General features: G+C 40.7%; 2 protein-coding genes across 4 annotated transcripts in view; one reads left to right on the forward strand and one right to left on the reverse strand.

Moving 5' to 3' along the window:
- NUP85 (nucleoporin 85) overlaps positions 1-20,620 on the forward strand; it is a 70,486-nt gene that overhangs the window by 645 nt on the left and 49,221 nt on the right. For both annotated transcript variants that reach the window (XM_042966585.1, XM_042966584.1), the window contains exon 2: positions 3,280-3,364. The gene's annotated coding sequence lies outside the window, so the exon portion shown is untranslated. The remainder of the gene's footprint in view (positions 1-3,279; positions 3,365-20,620) is intronic.
- SUMO2 (small ubiquitin like modifier 2) lies at positions 8,107-18,900 on the reverse strand. Of its 2 annotated transcripts, none has more exons than XM_042966596.1 (4): positions 18,724-18,900; positions 16,978-17,109; positions 11,274-11,345; positions 8,107-8,763 (listed from the first exon to the last, which is right to left on the reverse strand). In XM_042966596.1, exons 1-4 carry the CDS (start codon positions 18,742-18,744, stop codon positions 8,701-8,703), a joined length of 288 nt encoding a protein of 95 aa, XP_042822530.1. In that variant the 5' UTR covers positions 18,745-18,900; the 3' UTR covers positions 8,107-8,700. The 2 variants fall into 2 exon arrangements, with proteins under 2 accessions (XP_042822530.1, XP_007091307.1); XM_007091245.3 differs by lacking the exon at positions 18,724-18,900 and adding an exon at positions 18,003-18,341.

Here is a 20,620-nt window from a genome sequence, read left to right on the forward strand (position 1 = left end):
CTACTGTGTGTCCCGTTTGGAAACATGACAGTCTCAAAGCAGCAGCACTATGAGTCAGCAACAGAAAGCAAGCCAAGACGATCCCTTTGAAAACGACTGGAAATTCTTCACATTTTAATGTTACTATTTAGCTGTCAGGGGTGGTGCATGTACTAGACCAAAATTACAGTCCTTCTGATTTGAGGGCCTGTTCCCAGGCTGGTTAATGCTCGGCGGTGGGGAATGGTCACATCCCTTGCTACCAAGACTATCGAGCAGGCCTGGCCTCTGCAGCTGTTTATAACCCTTAAGTCATGACTCTTCCACCTGTCTGGGTAAATCTATCCCTGCAACAAATGCAGACAACACTTGGAGGACTCAAGAATGGCTGTTTACAAGATCGTAATGGGAAAGTCTTGAGCAAACAAGAGTGGAGGCCTTCCCATGTCATGCATGTTTCCTCAAGGCAGACCCTTTTCACTATTTCCATAAAAACTGAACAACATTCCACTCTGTGTGGCCTCCCCCTTCTTGGCAGTTTGGAAGTTTATATTCTTGGTTAACCTCTCTCCTGGGTTTTCGTGAGAAGGTAGAGATAAGTTCACTCCTAAAAGGCATGGATCATGTCTTTATGTGCTGACCACTCATTTGAAATAAAATCTTCCTTTTTTTTTTTTTTTTGTAAGATTTTATTTTTAAATAAACTCCACACCCAACCTGGGGCTTGAAACACAACCCTGAGATCGAGAGTTGCCCCCCACCCCCCCACTGACCGAGACAGCCAGGCGCCCCTAAAATCTTCCCATTCTTAAAGACTGGGCCTAAATTTCTGGAACTTTTGAAAAAACAGAACACCTTTCAGACCAAGTTGGCCAGTGAGCACACATACCCTTCTAGTAAGTCATATAATTATCGACTAAGAGGTAGAGTATGGTCTCTCAGGCTCTCATAGGAGAAACCAGAGTTTGAATCTGAACTCTTACCTTTTCTGAGCACTAGTTTCCTCATTCGTAAAAATAAGGACAAAATAGTATTTCAACTCCAGACTTGTAAATGAAGTAATGGATAGAAAGTGTTTGGCTCCGCACGTAAGAAGTCATCAAAGTGATAGTAGCTATGCTTATTGTCAGATATACTTGGAAAGTAATTACAAACTTTTTAACAATCTGAAATTGTTTTTTATATATTAAATGAGGGGGTTGGACATATCTTCAGGTGGGTCCCTTTTGGTCTAAAGTTTTGAGTTCATACTTGACTTGCCCTATTTCCTCCATCCCCTGTAATGTAAAAGACAGATTGGTAGGGCAATACACCAGACTGGAAATTGAAAACCGTTAAGTTCTGATTCTGCTCCCTTAAAAAGACACTTCTCCCATAAAAGACACTTCTAGGTCATTTATGCTCTTGCTTCCTCATCTATAAATGGGGTTAACAGCACACCTATTCTACGTTGTTGTGAAGGGCTTGAAACGAGAGAATTTTAAGAACGTTGACTTGGTAAACTAAAGCTTTCTATGAGAGCTGCCCCATCCTGGCTGAACATGAGAATAACCTATGAGCTTTTAAGGAACAAAAATGAATGCCAGGCCCCCTCTGAGATCTCCTGAATTGGAATCTCCGGCGGGGGTGGGGGTGGGAGAGTGTAGGGGGGGTGTGGGGTAGGGGCTACTCATGGGTATCTTTAAGTTAAACAGATAGCTTTCACATGTGGCTTGGGCTGAGCATCTCTGCTTCAAAGGTAAGGGATCCGTCCCAGGGAACCCTTTTAACCTAATGATTTGTAAAGAAGAATAAAGTATATAAGACAGATAACTGATTAAGGCCATCTTAAGCAGGCCTGTTTGGTGCATTGTATTTTAAAGTAAAATTGTCAGGGGTGCCTGGCTGGCTCAGTCAGTATAGCATGTGACTCTTGAGCTCAAGGTCATTAGTTCAAATCCTGCATAGAGCTTACTTAAAAATAAATAAAAGAGATTCCTGCCTTAAATAATAAAGTAAAATTGCCAAAAATTTCCAGAATAACAAGCCCTCCTATTTACTTGTTCATGTCCTACAGCAGTTTTGACTAAAATCACTGTACTCCCCCTTTCTGCTACAAGATGGAGATGTGGGGTAAAACAGGTATGATACATAACTCGGCTATAATGACCTTTGCTCCAGATGACCAACTGAAAATGGGACATTAATGAAATTACATTCTATACAAAAGATCACAGATCAGATCAGGATCAAAAGATGCAAAAGGATGGCTGCTTTTATTTTTTTATAATATTTATTTATTTTTGAGAGACAGAGACAGAGCACAAGTGGGGGAAGGGCAGAGAGAGAGGGAGACACAGAATCCGAAGCAGGCTCCAGGCTCTGAGCTGTCAGCACAGAGCCCCGATGCAGGACTCGAACTCACAGACCACAAGATCATGACCTGAGCCCAAGTCTGATGCTTTTACCAACTGAGCCACTCAGGCATCCCAAGGATGGCTACTTTTAAAATCATAATGGCCCATATCACTGATTTTTTAAATATTTATAGTTGTTCCAAACCCTTAGGTTAACCTAAAAACCTAAAGAAATAGAAGACAAATGAAAGCTTATGACAAGGAATGGTCCAACAAGCTATTTCACGACTATAGCAATGTTTTCCAAACTTTTATGAAACAGAATCCAAATACATAACACAGATGAACAGGGCATCTGTGACTGAAACTGAGCAGAGGGTCCGAAATCCTGGCCCTTTCTGCTTCCCCACCCCTGGCTGGCCTTTCTCTCCACTGTCTTCTTTTGGTACACCCCATGGTTCTATGCAATTTCAAAATCACTGCCCTATATGTATGTTTCACTTCCACCTGCTTTTTAAATAAGGTGGAGGGAATGAGCAGTTATCCACACTCTGCATAACTTCTCATGCCTTTAAGCAGTTAAGTGCCCTTTGATTTCACTTAGTCCCATGCTGCCACTTCCCTGCTACAAAGTACCAGTTACTGGTGGCTGGGTGGCTCAGTCGGTTAAGCATATGACTTCAGCTAAAGTCATGGTCCCAAGGCTCATGAGTTTGAGCCCCGCGTCGATCTCTGTGCTGACAGCTCAGAGCCTGGAGCCTGCTTTGGATTCTGCGACTCCCTCTCTCTCTCTGCCCCTCCCGTGCTCATGCTCTGTCTCTCAAAAAATAAGTGTTAAAAATAAATAAATAAAAATAAACATTTAAAAAATTAAAAAATAAAAGATGTCAAAAATGTTTAAAAGCCCTAATAATTTTCCTTTAACATGGACAGAAATCCTAGTGGTTTTTTCATTTGTTTCTAGGTATGTGGAGTTTTATTTGAGAATGCAATGTACAATTTACTCAGAATAATCTGGAAGTCGCTCTTCACCTCTTGAGCCTACTAAGGTAAGTAATACCTCAATTTAAATGAAACACAAAAACATACTAACATTGTGTCTCCTAGCTCTCAAGCATCTGTTTTTGCATTGGATATTACCAACTTTGTTCTGAATCCCCCATAATTTCAACCTGCCCCGATTTATTCCAGCACCCTAGAAGAAATGGGCAAACTACAGGGCCTTATTATTGGTATTTACTCTGCCTAGATTATGCGATCGGGTTTGAACCAATTTCCTAGTTAATGTCTCTCCCTCTGATCCAAAACACACATATTAGGTTGAGCCCCTATGAAATAAATTGCAGACATTTAACTATTTTTGACCTACAAGAACAATAATTATTTATATTCACCCACAGTTTAATACATCTTTTCTTTTTTCTTTAAGTAATCTCTATACCCAGCATGGGGCTCAAACTCATGAGTCTGAGATCAAGAGTCACATGCTCTACCGACTGAGCCAGCAAGGTGCCCCAATACATTTTCTTAATATTTTCCATTCCTCCTATTATTAAAAGAAAATGCTGGTCTTATGCTTTTGAACTTCACTAAGTAACTGAATTAATGAATGACTCACTGACAAGTATTTCTAACAAGCTTTTGAACCCCAGGATTGCAGGGTGCCCATGTCACTTATGTGTGACTTAACCACACATATTTACACATACATTCTGTATCCATCACTCCTAAAGCCAAATTTAGTATGCATCTGTCCATTCTTTTCTTAGCTGCACGCATGCATGCACACACACACACACACACACACACACACACACACACGCACACACACACAAAGGCAGATCAATGCCACAGAAAGACAAGTGAAAGAATTCATTTTCTCTTGAAATTCATTCACCACAAAGCAAGTATGAGAGGTCTCAAATACGGAAAATGGCTGTCATGTTTTACCTTCACTGTCAAAGGTAAACAAAATGGCACATACACTCTACTAGGTCTGACACACCACTCTCACATCCTTTTAAATCACTGAATTGTGGAAGGAGAGCGTGATTCCTATTTTCCCATGATTTCCCCTTTCTATCAGACCAAGCTGAATAAAATGGTGTGGATTAAGTGTGTTCGCTTTTCCCAATCCCATGCTACTATTTCTGTATTTAATAAACAAGCAAAAAACTCCCCTCACCCATCTGTCCTGCTCTCCTAGAGATGAATTTGGCTTCCTTTGCTAAAATTACAAAACATCAAACAATTCAAAACAGCATGCCCTGGAAAATGTGAGAAAATTCTTAGTATTCCAAATTCTATAACTTGAGACAAGGTTAGCCACCTAAAATGCCTTAAAAATAGGAATTGCAAAGAAAGCAAACATTACATGACAATTCTGAGACTTTAAACTGTTTCATAAAGGCCCCAAGGGTATGGGAAATCCTAAAATGATCTCATATGTAGTCACATGTCACTGCTTACCGGGAAATAACACTCCACATTCCAAATAGATTAAATTCCTAACCTGTTTATATGCTCTATTCTAATTATGTTCCACTCTGAAGAACTCTTTATTAGCTAACCACTATACAGACTGAAATCTCACTATAAAACGTGTGTACGTCCTACAACACGGAAGACTACCCCTTAAATCATCACCTACAGAATCAGAATGTTGAAGCATGTTGTGGATGGGTCTTTTGGTTCTGAGAGTATCGGAGAATCATTAAAATCCTGAAGACTGTTTTTCTTTAAAGACTCATTAGGGCACAATTTAGCATTAAGCATTTATTAAAACACGTAACAAGACAAAGGTTGTATTCAGTTTTAAAAATGAACAGAAAAGCTTTGGCCTTTTTCATTGACATTAAGTGCAAGCCATCGGTACGGATTATAGTATTCTGCTGAAGCCTCGGCACCCTGACAGAGCCCTTACTGCAACGCAGAAGATACTTTTTTTAAAGGGTTCAGTACGTGGGAGGGACCATGTTAGGCAGCTAAAATATTTATTATCTCATGTAATCTTCACCATAAGGTGCTTAACTCTTAAGAGTTGTGAGAATGCCTCCCAGAATTGCTTCTCAATTTCATACCGCTTTGAAAATACATTTCTGGGGGTAGGGCCCCGGCATTGGTACATTTTTAAAAGCTCATCAGGGGATTCTGATGCAAAACCACAACCTAGAATCACTGTCATATTTAAAAGCAGCAGGATCTTAACTCAAAAATAATCCTCAGCAGCACAGCTGACCCTCTCCAATATACCATAAACTCTGCAAGGGCCTTGAGAAACTCTCCAACAGGCTTCCCTCACATCCTGGGTTTCCACCTTCTACTGACCTCCTACTGTCACAATGTCCCACAGAACTACAAACATCAAGCAAAACAAGGAAGCAAACAACTTGACACTTCTTCTGAAAAATTGCGAATACCTTTTGTTTTGGTTTTATTTTGGGTCAAGCAGCGTGTAGGAATAGTAGGGGTGCTTCGGAGCAGAAATTTTCTCATTTCTCTACACAGAACTGTGTTCACTTAGACAGAATTTGCTACTTGCAGGATATAAATATGTGGGATATCAACGAGACAGCAGCCAGAGTTTAGCTAAATTGTCCAAGCAATTAATCAAAATGGAAGTGTAACTCCCATCATTTGAACCTCCCCCCCCCCCCCCCGAAGCCAAAATAAAATGCCAAGATTACTTTCAGTATTTTCAACAATGTACTTATTTTCAAAGTGTTCTTTAAGAAGTGCTTCATAGCCAGGGGTGGGAGGAAGGGGGAAGGGGGTGCCCTGAGTGGCTCAGTAGGTTAAGCATCCAATTCTTGACTTCAGTCAGCTCAGGTCATTGTGAGATAAAGCCCCTTGTCGGGCTCCATGCTGTTTGGGATTCTCGCTCTCCCTCTGCCCCTACCCTGCTAGTGCTCTCTCTCAAAATAAAGGGGTGCCTGGCTGGCTCAGTCAGGAGAGCAGGGAACTCTAGATCTCAGGGTTGTTGAGTTCAAGCCCCATGGTGGGTGTAGAGATGACTTAGAAATAAAAGGTTAAAAAAAAAAGTGCTCCACATATTTTCCCATAGAATAGTTTTCTTGGTTACAACGTGACCTATGTGAAATAGGGGAATTCAATTATGAACAGTTCATTTAAGAACAGAAATAAGGTGAATCTTTAGTTATACACTGACCCAACTAATTAATAAGCCACAACACACTATATTATCTGTGTGCTTTTCATGCTTTACCCTCTGGCTTTTAAAATTCTATCAAGTATTTCCATGAAGTTTCATATTCCCCCCCAACATGGCAAAAGCACCCATGACATTAGTTAGTAAATTCCTAATTAAATAAGAACCCAGTTCAAATCCTTTCCATAATAAAGTTCTCTGGCGTGAATTTCAATCCAAATTTTTAATATTTAGGGCACCACCAAATTCCACCATTCAACAGTACCTAGTGCAACAAATCAAGAGACATGCACTTACCTGATCTAAGAATTCTTCGGGGCAGGCTTCCCACACAGTTGTACAATATAAATTGTAAAAATTGTTAACACTATACATATAAGAAAATAAAAGTTGTTGGTTCAAGATTAACTCCTATATATACAGAGTCAAAGTCAAAAACCTATGGAACAGGGGCACCAAGTTGGTTGAGCATGTGACTGTTGATCTCAGGGTCATGAGTTCAAGCTCCATATTGGATGTAGAGATTACATAAAATAAATAAAACTTAAAAAAAATCTATTGAACACGTATCTTTGGGGAAGCTCACTCACCATAAAAATGGATATATATGAAAAAAAGACCATATTACAGCAGTGGTAGGGTGAACTAAGTGAATGACAAGGCAGGAAAGGGAACAATGGGGACTTGACCCAAAAAGGCCACATTGGTGAGGAGGGGTGGGAATTGTTTGAGAACCAATATGGAAGAACACAATGAACAGGTATCAGACCTATTCTCTAGTCCTAGTTTCATAATCATCTCTGGACCTCTGCTTCCTCAGTTCTAAAACAGAGGTTACAATTAGGTAATCTAAATCTTTCCAGCTCTAATATTCTGTTCATTGGTTCTATAGCTGTATCCTTCCTCATATTTGAATTTAAAAACTGTGGTACCCTGCGTATTTAAAGCTTTAAGAGTGGATACATGTAAATACCTTCTGTCCCTCAACATTCTCAAGAACAAAGACTCTGTTTTGGGTTAGGGAATATTTACTCATCAGCATAAGAGTCAGAATGGTTAAGTGACTGGGGGAACCTGGGAGTGGCTCAGTCCTTTAAGCTTGATTTCAGCTCAAGGTTTGTGAGATCCAGCCTTACATCATCTGGCTCTACACAGACAGGGCAGAGCCCGCATGGGATTCTCTCTCTCCCTCCCTCCCTCTCTCAAAATAAACAAACATTAAAAAAAAAAAAAAAAAAAAGAAAAGAAAAGAAATGAAAAAGGGTAAACTGAGTGATTTATCAGCAGTTAGCAAAATCACGGTTTTTTCCTAGCTGCATGTACTAACCCATTCTGCCAGGTAGTGTCACACAGAACTCGACTTGGGAGTAAATCCACATCATGACCCGATTTTTGCTAGTAAAGTTGCAGATTTGGAACTAAGCTTACTAAACAAAGAGGCTGAAACATCAGTTGCTAGTCATTTACACACTTTGTTATTCTTTGTTTTGCACCTGTCTGTCAGGAATGCAGTGTAGCTTTAGTTCTTCCTTGAAATGTTACTTCTAGCAGGCCTACTCATTTCAGGGCTTTTTCTAAGCTTCAACTTTTCTACTTAATATTCTTCAGAATAAAGAAAACAGCTCATTTTAAACAAGAAGTTTATTTAAACAACGAGACGTTTGACTTGAAGGGAAAACTATCTAGGATTCATTTCTTTTAGAGTAATTTATCCCTACTTAAAGACAGATTGCCCTACATGTAACAGCTACGTACAAAAAAGTTATAAAATTGTCCTTGGTTTTACAATGATAAATGAAAAACATTAAAATTCTCCAATCGAACAAGGTATGCAAGGATTTTTATGTTGTTCTTTTTTTGTTAAACAGTGAGAGCAAAATAACTTACTGGAATATAAAGATAAGAGCTGAATGAGCATGCCACTAATGGAGAAAGGGGGTATTTTCACAGAACCAGTATTTTTCCCCATCCCATCTCCATTTGATGTCGGTCAAAACATACCATTGGCCATTTAGTTAAAAAAAAATGCAAAATGCTTGCGCACATACACAGTTACTTTATGTACAATAAAGGAATGGGGAAGGGGAAAATGAAAGAATAGAGAAAACTATACTGTAGTAGTCAGGATGTGGTGGAACCAAATTGCGGTTTTCTAATTGAGAATGTCTTCTTGGTCTGGAGGAACAGAGTTCTGGAGTAAAGTAGCAGGTTCCCTTTTTAGTAGACACCTCCTGTCTGCTGCTGGAACACATCAATTGTATCTTCATCCTCCATTTCCAACTAGCATGAAAGAGATAAAACAAAAATAAACACAAATGGAGGGTCACTGATTATCAGCTCTTAAATCTGTAACTATCAAACTTAAGTACCCTGAAAAACTGCACAAGTTCCACCCAATTCCAGTGTTCATTATTTTAAACGCCCCCTAGCTTAATGTAGCATCAGGCTTAGGTTTAAATTAATCTTTCACTTGGTCTTCTTTATTTCAGTATAGAAAACTTAGTTTTTAAGTGAAAAAGCTATGTCCAGGAGTTAAATCACCTCACTTGTAATTACTGAAAATTCAGGTCATGATCTCATGGTTTGTGGGATCAATCCCGCATCAGGCTCTGCTGCCAGTGCGGAGGGATGCTGCTTGGGATTCTCTCTTCCTCTCTGTCCTTCCCCTGCTTGCATGAGCACACTCTCTTTCAAAATAAATAAACAAACATTAGAAAAAAAAACTCAAAGAAATACAGTACACTCTTACATGAAAAGCACACAGTCGTTATTAAAAAATAGGTTTATATGTGTAGAAATGGAACTATTCCTAAGACCTAGTATTGCATTAAAAACAAATATAAAAAGTAAGCAGCAAAAGTGGTTACAGTATAATTATATTTGTTTTTAAAAGTGTGTGTCTGTGCGAGTGCGCATGAGTGCATACCACGAATATATATCCTCACATAGGCACAAAGCACAGTGGTTGTCTCTGTGCAGCAAGGGAAGGTTACGGCAAGAAAAAACGTACTAAAAAACTAATTTAAATTTTAAAATGCTATTCACAAACTAAGTTTTGTAAGGCTCACTACCCACCCACTGTACATAAAACAACCATGTTTAGAGTGGAAAGGTCTTGGTACCTATGGCAGTGCTGTAAAAGAAATAATCTTTGTTATTGGTTTACTATGCTGATTTTTTATTATTATTTCTAAAAACTGGTAATTTTGGAAATAGAACAAGAACCCTGGGTACATAAAGACAAGAAAGGGAATCATTTCTAACACAGTTCAAATATACTAAAAGTAAGGCTATAGCATTAAAATGTTAATGACTAAGCCTCAATCCCCTCTTTGTAAAGTGAAACAGCATTCAGTTGTTAAGAATTAAATCAGTCAAAGAAAGTTAAGTATTTAACAGAATAGTGGGCACATAATTATATTACTATTAAAACTGGTCATTAAGATGTTCTAATTTATCACAGTTCTGCTATTTAGTACTGGGAGAATAATTCTAAAGTGAATCAATTTCATTCTACAGTGAATTCAATCTCAAATACTACAATGAGTTCAATTCCAAATTCAATTTGAAGATTTTACAATGCAGTTGTGCAAAAATCCTCCTCACAGTTAATATTTGCAGCTAGCACTGTAGAAACAAGAACCTTTTTTACGGTGGTGGGCGAGAGCATCAAAAGACAGAAAATACATTCTCGACATCAGAGTTTAGCATAATGGGTTTTTATTCTTTTCAAACCATAAAAACATGTCTTCAGCCTATCCACTGAAATAAAACTCCTGGGATGTTAAATTTCATGGTGAAACTTGAAATGCCTTCAAAGGATAAAAGAGTTTTTCCTGTCTCTCATTCACCAACAGAATTCAGCTCCTCCTTGTGGCTACATATTATAATTGCTTCTTAGAGACTCCCCAAGGGAAATTACTTTAAGATATTCTTCCCTCAAGTACAACTTCGACATTTCAAATTTTTCAAGTTTATCAACAAAACCACAACCAGGGTGGGCTACGTCACTCATACCATATGTATTACTTGCTAGTGTTTATGGAGTGATAAAAACAAATTCAAAAGTAGAAGAGCTCCAACTTAAGTTTCTATCAAAATATTCTTTCCCCAAACTAGAAGCCTTAAGTAGAACCTCAGAGGGTAAAAGGAAACAAAGACAAAGAGCTTCTGCCACGGAAGACAGCCCAGCTGATCCCTGACAAAGCGAAAGAACTGAGGTGATATGTAAAGAGATTAAAGGATCAGACTGTGTCACCTTTTGCAGAAGGCTTTGGAAAGCCACTTATTATCAAGAACCCAACACTGGTCGAGCTAAGCCATCGAGAGACTTGCAGTTGGGAGCCCAAAGATGCCTTTAGTTGACAAGGACAGGTCAAAGAGAATTCAGCATGAGAAGTTAAAATGGCCAGGATTGACAGCCAACCAATCACCTGTGGGGGAGCCTGGAGAATCATCAAGAACTGCAGCAATGAAAACAACATTCTGAATTATTTGCTCAGAATAATGCTGGCAATAGGGAGGAATGGATTAAAGCAACCAAATGACCTATTAGTTTTACAAAACGATAATTGCATATTAAAAACCTCTGACATCTCCTGACAAAATACTAACATTAATATTCCTATTTTTTCCCTTCTGTGCCCCTTTGGTCATATTTTACATAGTTTTGAACTCTGGCGAAGAACTATACTGCAATGTCTCAAAGTTCACAAATTAACAAACAAGACTGTTGAGCAAATTACAAACCACACTGACTTTTCTAGCTAGCACAAAGAGATTTTTTTTACCTGTGCAGGTGTGTCTGTTTCATTGATTGGCTGCCCATCAAATCGGAATCTGATCTGCCTCATTGACAAACCCTACAAGAGAGTTTAAAGGCAGTAAGAATGCAAAGAAAACAGTAAAAACTGAAACCATACGCATATTTAGCCACAAATATATTAAAAGAGGGACCCAAATAAATAATCAATACATTAACATTTCTATGTGGGTAAAAAGATTTGGTAGGATTTTCACTTTCTTTGAACCATGTTTGGTTTTCTTTGGAAAAGTGATCTTTTTTTTAAAAAAGGTCTTTTTAAAAAAGCTGTTTTGCTTTTGAGATCCAAGCTTGGATAGATCATATAACTTGAGTCAAACAGTACATGTAAATGAGTTAGAAAGATATTGAAAAGAAATTTAAAGTTAACAGATACGGCAACATTCTTCCATCCATGTTAAAGAGCTCTCCAAATGGGGGGGAAAACACCCTTCATAATGAAAACTGGAATTCACCTAAGTAAGTGTAAAGATTAAGTTTGCCTTAAAGCCACTTTACCTTCATTTCTATCCAAACAGCTCCTATCGCTAAGCAAAAGTAACCTGTGTCCCAACCCAGCACCATGCTAGGGACACCACAGGAATTCAACAAGTTTTTACCCTCGGGCAGGCAGGACATTCCCACTAGAACTGTCCTAAAATCATTCATAAGCACACAAGCTTGGAACTATGGAATAGTTCAAAAGAAACACCTGCTTTGTAAATTCCATTTTAGTACTTACCCAGACCAACAATTACTATTTGTCAACCTCACTACCAAGTAAGCTCCAGGAGGGACAAGAACCTAAGACTGACTTGGTTATACTGTATTCCTCGCACATAGTTGGTACTCACGGGTATAAGTTACTGATGGAATAAAATGGATGAAATGCAATATCATGATTCGTTTTTACCATGATTCGTTTTATTTAAAAGTACACCTAAAACTAAGGAGTAGCTTCATTACAAAAAGAGAATTTAAGATTTATATTACTAGAGTTTAGCTTCAAGAAATTTTTATGTTTTTAAGGAGATAAATGAGTCTGAGCATGCCCCTTCTGCAAAGCAGATTCCGGTGTTGTACTCATCATTACCTACCTGACACAGGGGTAGGAAGAAGGGGAAAGGAGCAAAAGCAGCAAAGCTGTTGGGAACTGCAGCCAAATGAAGATAGGAAAATAAAGTATCTTTGGAGATATGTATGGAGATAATATGTGTATATATTAACTGGAAAAATAGCATAGGAAGCATCCTACAAAAAAAAAAATCACTCCTATATCATACTCAAATCACAAACTGTAATTATTGTTACACAGAACACTCTGCTTTAATTACTTAAGAAAAAACTAAACTGAATTCCTAGGACTAGAATACTGAAACAAAGTGCTCAATAAATACTTAGAGGACACTTGTATTCCTTTAACAAGGATTCACTAGATCTGTCTTTAAAACTACTTCTAACATGAAGATCATGTTACTTTCCTTTACAAACCCTGGTCTTTGACACTAACACTTTCAGACTAGCCTGTCTTAAGGAATACAAGCAATTCCCAGACCAGATAAGGGATATCCATAACCTTAATTCATTTCTCATGACATCCAAATTTAATTTGTGATTATGCAAAGCAACCAAGAATTAAATGCCAAGCCATTAAGTACTAATTACATATTTGCAAACACTCCATTGAAAACCTATTACTTTAATAAAATACTAAGCCATATGCTGGATCTTTCCTCTACTACATCTACTAGTACGGTCCTAGGTCAATGGCATGGCTGTTCAAAACAAGGGGGTGTTGGGGGGGAGCACAGTCCAGAACACACATCGTATTCCTTCATGCTTTTCCTTATCAATAAAAGCTTTTATTTCATCACAGATCAAAAACCAAAACCCAGGAAACTTGCCTTTCCAATTCCATAAATGACGTCAACTCAAACAATGAATTTGTTAAACCAGTATTTGAGTTCCACTTCTGAATAAATCGTATCTCTGAGCTTTGGCTTCAGAGATGTGCCACAAAAGAGCTGTGTGAGGTTATTTCTTTGGATCCCCATTCCTTCATTTCACAAAATGAACTGGAATAAACCAATGAATCAATCTATGCTCTCTGAAAGTCACAGTAAATGCACACTAGAATGAAGTAGTATGCTCTCAGCAGAAGGCTACATGGTGACAAGTGGACAAACTCTAATTCTACATGTGAATAGAAAACTTCTTCACAATCAACCTCTGGAGACAGTGTGAACGTCCTCTATCATTTTACAAGCATTTACTGAACACGTTCTATAAACCAGGTACTGGTCTAAGCTCTAAAGAAATAGTAAACAAAAAGACCCCATGCTCATGAAGCTTACATTTCAGTGCAGAGACAAATATACATCAATGCAAAAAACAGCTGAGAGGACCAAGTGATGGGAGCAGAGGCACTCTGAATTAATCAGAAATGTCTCCCAGGTTAGTGACTGAGCAAGAGTGGAATAAAATGGTTGAGGGCTTGGCACTATCCAACACAAACACAATGTGGCAGCTCTTTCTGCCCAAAAGGTCCTGTCCCTGTGCTTTAATTACAACCACCTTTTTGCACCGGGGGATATGGATGGATGGATGGATACATATGTATATGCGCCACATATGCAATTTTAAAATTCCCAATTGCCACATTAAAATCAGGTAAATATTGTTTTAACTCGACATACTCAAAATCTTACTATTTTAGCATGCAACTAACATTTGAAAAGGTGAGTACTTTACTTTTTTCTCCGCTATGAGTTTTCAAAATCTGACATATACTGTGCACTATACAACACATATTAATTTGGACTAGCCATGTTTCAGGTGGTAAAGTCACATGTGGCTTGTGACAGCACATTGTTGAGTTTTGAACAGCACAGGTTTCAGTAGAGAACAGAATTTGTTGGTGGATTTTATTATAGGAGTTATGAAGCATCATCAGGATGATCCCAAGTGTTTGACCTCCCACCTAGATAATGCTCAGTTTGAGATGCCTATTAGACATCTACTAGAACTCCTCCAAAGATCTGAGGCCAAATGAGTTCAGCAGAAAGTATGAGCATTCAATTAATCTGGATAAGAAATCCTTACTCAAGAATCCTCAACTGTCAAAAAACCAAACCAAACCAAAACAAAACCTTTAGCTATGCAAATTAGGTTGCATAAATATTTTAGACTTTTGAAAGGCTCTATCTACACTTAAAAAGCAAGTAATCAGAGGCACCTGGGTGGCTCAAAGTCAAAGCATCCCACTCTTGATTTCAGCTCAGGTCATGATCTCATGGTTCATGGGATCAAGCCCCTCCCATTCTCTCCTTCTCTCTGCCCCTCTCCCACCTGCTCATACTCTAAATAAATACATTAACTTAAAAAAAGAGAGGGGGGTAGAGAACCAGCCCAATTAGGTGATACTTCTTCAACTCCCTCCTTCTTAGAATGAGAGAAACAAACATTTGAAAAGTAAACAGGAATCTTGTTTCAGTCAAAACTCTGAGGTTATTCTCAACTTAAAAGGAAATTGAGAACAAATCTTTTCAAATTCTTCCTGGATCATATCTTTAAATCATATCTGCATTCTAAGTGATATGCAGTGGAATTATATTTTTTATGGATTACCAATGCTTCTTTTTCCCATACTGCAAACTGAGTGGCCCCAAGTTTAGTCAACTTAAACCTAACTGAAAAAATTCACAAAAAACTTTATTTACATGAGTAATACACTAAATTTAACATACCAGGAAAACCCAAAAGCTCTTGATTGACCAGCTAACTCAATCTCATAGATCTCTTATAAAGACAATCTGCAACGCAGGATGTGCTCTGTGTCTTTGTTTTTCTGGCACATAGTATAATGCCCTGGCACATGGTAAGTATCTGGTAAATATCAGGTAAGCAAAAAAACTCTTTTGAGGCCCTAACAGGAAATACAGGAAGTCTTAAATATGAACATTTTAGGATGAAGAATCAATAGATATGTATAATAAAATATTAATAGTTAAATCTAGGTGGTGAGCACATGAGCATTCAATGTATTTTCAACTGTGCACTACGTTTGAGTTTTCATATTAAGTGTTGGAAAATATGACCATCTAAAACCTAAAATTTATCGGGCATCTGGGTGGCTCAGCTAGGCCACTGACTTCGACTCGGGTCATGATCTCACGGTTCATGGGTTTGAGCCGCATAGGGCTCTCTGCTGTTGGCATGGAGCCACTTCAGATCCTCTGTGCCCCCCCTTCTGTGCCCCTCCCCCAGTTGTCCCCCCATAAATAATATAAAAAAAATAAAAATAAAACCTAAAATTTAGTAACGAGAGAAAATATGCAAAGAATTTTGTTGAAAACCACTAAATCTATGCATGCTTCTATTTTGCAAATGGTGTGCTACGTAAAAGTTCTACAAGACGATTACCTTTTAAAATCCCCCTCTAACCTGAGGGGGCACTAGTGTTCAAATATGTTAAGATGCTAGAGCAAAAATTCTTTAGCACAACTAGTAAGTACATATTTACTAGTTGTTTAAGTGGATTTCACCAAAATTCTTCAAACAAGAGTACACTAAAAACTCTTTGTCTTTCCAGGGAGCTGTAAAATTAATTTATATAGTGAAGATAAAGCATGATAAGCACATTCTCACTATAAATTATTATAAATACACCAGACATAAAATAAAGCTTCAATCTCAAAAAGAAGTTTATTTTCAGTTTCTTCCAAATACCCTTAGATCTCATGGAGGAAGTCCAACTATGAGCTCAAACTCAACCTCTCAACTTCTGTAGGTTTAAATCTTACTCTATTTTGAGCCTATTTTTAGGACAATTTGCAATGCTGACAACTGATTTTAGTGTAAAAGAATGATTTTCCCAACTTTTACATGTTATGTATTCAGGGTTGAATAAAAAAATACCTCTTCCAGGTTATTGTTGAATTAACTGATCTAGGTACCAGAGTTTTTGTTATACTTGCAAAAGTCATCTTTAAAGTTGCCTCTGTATTGTTACAGACTCAACCTCACTAAAGGAACCTTCTTTGTTTTAAACCCGGCATTCAACTCACAGCATCTATTCATTACTTCCTCTTTTTGCTGTCTATTTACTAATTCCTGAGTAAAATGCAAATGTCCCTATAACATAGGAATGTTTTTGTCTGACTCAGGAGGTTAACTTTCTTTCTTGACCTCTACTATTAAAAAAATATAACAATTTTATATGCTTCAGGAAAACTGCAATGTCGCTAAACTCACAATTTAACTTTACTTCCAAACTGGTATAAATGCTCAAAATAAATTGTTTTGACACCACACAAATTTTAAATAGACTTAAAAAAAAAAAAAAAAAAAAAAAGAGAAGAGAGCCTGACAAGAAATTTTATCAAGTTCATCCTTATTTTTTTTATAAAAGTAAAATCACATCCCCTCGGGAACTAATCGCATGTTATCATTATTTGATGCATTCTGGCACAGTACTAGAATCATAGAGCATATTAGCCAAACCATCCTAAGGATTTTCATGAAGCATCAACATACCAAGGGTATGATAAAATTGATATGCTAAGTATATAAGTGCATTCATTCAACCAAAGAAGTCTATTACAATATTATGCCAGTCTAGTGTCTACTCTCAAAAAAAAATAAGGTTTTTTTAAAAACACGTTTTATGGGAAGTGCATATGTCATTTCCTCACCTGTCGTTCACAATAGGCTTTCATTAGTTTACTAAGTGGTGTATGCCTCTTAATCTTAAACTGCACCACAGAACCATCCTGCCCCGCCACCTTCAAATTAATATGATCGTTGTTCTCAGTCTTGACTCCTTCCTGTTGAAAGAAAAATAAAAGTGTAATTTGGAAAATGTGAAAAACAAACACCTTTTAAAGTAGCAGCAGCCCAACTTGCTTCAGAAATCAACAGGTTTCTCATTCTGTATGATAAAAGAGCATACAGCTGTTTTCGGCCGCTGAAATCAATCTGAAAGATGAAAAATCCTGGAGCAACGACATTAAATAGCTGTCACAGAAACAGAAAAGAAGCCTTAACATGTAATACCATTAGCGATAACAATCGATTTTTAAAGATGGGTCCCACTCAATTTACTGTCAAGAACTCTTAAATCTGAATTTTCTAAAAGAGCGTATTTTGCATCTCTCTCAAAATATGTGTTTGCCCCGGAAAGATTAAAAATAAGTGTCTTTTCCCTTTATAAAGCGCTTTAAGTACAGAATGCAAGGATAAAAATCTAGAACTTGCAACTAATAACTCATTACAACTCTCCTGTTAAAAAGTTACAAACCCTGTTTAGGAACTTAAATCTCAACTACATTAAAAAAAACCTAATTGATGAATACCCGTCGGTTCTCTCTTCAAGCAGCGGTAATAACTTAGAACCACTATTAATGTTCGCCTCTATGAGCAGCCTCATTTTTGTTTATTTTCAGTTCAGAGCTCTTACTCTCCCCTCCCCTTTGTTGTCATGGGTCAAATGCAGTTTTCTTGCAACTCTTCCTTGTAAATTTCGACCCTACCTGAAGTTCACCAAAACCAAGAGTAGATGGAAATCTGTAGCCCCCAAATCACTTCAGAAAGGAAGGGGGAGGGGGTGTCACAAAACAAATCAAACGAAAGTGCCGTGTGCCAGGAAGAAGTGTGCCCTAGTCCTCACGGAAAGAACCTCCCGGTGCCTCAAAACCCGCGTTAAAAAGTTAAGCCCTACCAAGTCTTTCTGCTCGCACATCTGCCTCCCAACTTCTCGAAACCGCATGGTCTCCGCAGGTTAGGGGTTATCTGGCACGCAGGGAAGTGCCCCTGCCCTGACCCCCTGGGGACCCTGAGGCCATCAAAGTGGGAAACACTCCCCGGGAGTCCCCCAAACCCCGGCCACTCGCGACGGCCCGATGGGGAACCCATCGACAGCCCATTGATTCGCCCCGAGCCCTCACCAGGCCAGCGCGGCCCGGGGCAGGGGTCCCCAGACGCCGGCTACCCCCTCCCCTGAGGGGGAAGCCCCGGGCCGAGGGAACTCCCCGCCACCGCGAAGGCGGCAACACCCGCCGCGGCCCGGCGCGGGGTCCGCGGAGGGTGGGGACACCGCGCGCCCCAACGCCCCTCCGCACGCGCGCCCGGCCGGCCGGGCCCGACGAGCCCCGCTCGCGGCCGGTGGGCCCGCGGGCGTCCGCGATCCGCCCGCCCAACTCGCGCCCGGCGCGCACTCCGAGGCGGCCGGGGGCGGGGGAGGGCGGCGGGGCCTCCTCCGGCGCGGGAGGGAGGAAGAGGGGAGGGAGGAAAATGGCGCGGAGCGCCCGGGCCTGAGCCGCGGCCAGCCCCGTGGGGGGCCCAGGAAGGCGCGGGGAGCCCGTGGCGGGCTCGGGCCGGACCCTAGCCCGCGCCGTGACCCCGACCGCGCGGCGAGGCGAGGGGGCCGGCGCCGAGCTCACCTTGGGCTTTTCGTCGGCCATGGCGAGCGCCGGAGTCTCCTCAGCTGCCGCTTCACAAAAGAGGTACCAGGTCCGCACCGAACGAGCACACAAGCAGCACCAGGAGCGGCAGAAGAAGGAGGCGGCAGCGGTGGAGGAGGGAGAGGGCGCGCGCACGTCGTGCGCTCCCTCCCCCCACCCTGCGTGCGCGAGCACGAGCCGCCGGGGCTTCCCATTGGTTGCCAGCTCGCGGGAGCGCGCAACGCTTACATAACCACCCCCACCCCCCGCCTCGCACCGCCCCGGCCTGGGCCCGGCGCCCGCCAGGCCGGCGGGAAGAGGCGCGGACACGCGCACCCGGCCCGCCGCGGGGGCGCGCCTGGCTCTGGGCGGGGCTGTATTGTCCTCCTTCTGTGGTGGAGCTTAATCAAAATGGCTTCCAGCTGGTCCTCGGTGGGGACGAGGAGGCTTGAGGCCTAGACGTGAGACTCAGGCCGGGGAAGGCAGACTGACTAGAGGAGAAAGGGGGAGCCTAAGTCAAAGCCCTAGCATGAGGTTCTGGAAAAAACCCTCTTGTTTAGTGGCCTAAATGCAGCTTTCCACACGGTTGTGGGAACATCATGCTTAGCCTCTCATCCTTTGAATTTTAAAGCTTCAGCCTCAGCCCGCTTCCCACCAGTCTCCTGCCTCAGTGCGGTGCCTACTTGTGTCTTGCTGGGAAACCCGTCCTTCGCTAGCTGAGGAAAGATGTTCACCTTACAAACCCCTTACTCATGGCCTGGCTCCCAGCCTCCAAGAGCAAACAGGATCTGTCAGAGAACTACCCCATATCGAGCTTCCAAACCAATCAGTCAAGTTAAAAAAGAAGTAGGTCCCTCGTGTCTTAAGAACAAACAATCCAGACTCCAGTGCAGCGGATACCTCCCGCTCCTCTAGGTAGGCTTTATTGATTATTTCCTTGGTCCCTATGCTCTCTTGCGTTCCTCCCTTAGCATAGAAAAAGACTCTCCCTCGATTCTATTTCCTTCTTAAGTTACCACCAAATCTCGCTCCATTCTTGGCCAAACATCTTGAAAAACTGTCCATGCCAGCTGCCTCCACTCCCTCACCTCCCACTCACTCCTCAATCCACAGCAATCTGGTGCTGTCCCCGGAGCTCCACTGAAACTGCTCTCTGCAAGGTCACCACAGACTTCTGTGCTGAATCCAGTGTGCTTCCCAGTTTCTCACCCCTTTGAATTCCCTCCCTGTGACTTTGGGCTGTTGACTCTACCCTGTCCTTGATCCCACTGCCATTTTTTGTTTCCTCCTCAGACCTTCCCTTAAATGTTCCTTGCATCGTGCTTTAGATCCTTTTATCATTCCGTTGTCTCTTCTGGGATGATTTCACCTACTTCTATTACCATTGATTAGCTAATGATTCCCAAATAATGTGTTTCTAACCTAGATCTTGTTCTCAGCTTCCAACCTATAAATCCAATGGACCTCTGAACATCTCCACTTGGATGTCCCAGAGGCACCTCAAACTCAGCAAATCTCAATTAAAATTCCCCACTTCACCTTCCCTCTTTGAGTTCTTAGTTCACTGAATGGCACACCAATACAACTGTTGTTCCTCCAAGCCAGAAAGCCAGGGAGCCTCCTTGACTCCTGGCTCTTCTTCTCCCTGGCCCCTCCCCCTGCAATGGATCTCTGAGTCTTGTCGATTCCATTTTCCAAATGTCTAGCAAAGGTAGCTACTTCTCTTTAACCTATGTCTGGTCTCTGGGCTAGTCTACATTTGCTGAGCTTCCAGCTGATCCTCTGTGGGGAAGAAGAAGCTTAAGGCCCTACTAGACGTAAGACAGGCCAAGGAAGGCAGATTGATCAGGGGAAACAGGGGAAGCCCGAATTCAAATCAGCTTACGCCAAGGCGACT

The sequence above is a fragment of the Panthera tigris genome, chromosome E1 (genome assembly GCF_018350195.1).
Source record: "Panthera tigris isolate Pti1 chromosome E1, P.tigris_Pti1_mat1.1, whole genome shotgun sequence".
Lineage (NCBI taxonomy): Eukaryota > Metazoa > Chordata > Mammalia > Carnivora > Felidae > Panthera > Panthera tigris.

Bases quoted from the DNA above. Each gene is read 5' to 3' on its own strand.
- SUMO2 (XM_007091245.3), bottom strand. From the start codon at position 18,050: ATGCGGTTTCGAGAAGTTGGGAGGCAGATGTGCGAGCAGAAAGACTTG. The intron at 11,346-16,977 runs GTGAGGAAATGA...ACTCTCTTGTAG, and splicing joins AAGCCTATTGTGAACGACAG to GGTTTGTCAATGAGGCAGAT. The intron at 8,764-11,273 runs GTAAAAAAAATC...CTTTCATGCTAG, and splicing joins AAACAGACACACCTGCACAG to TTGGAAATGGAGGATGAAGA.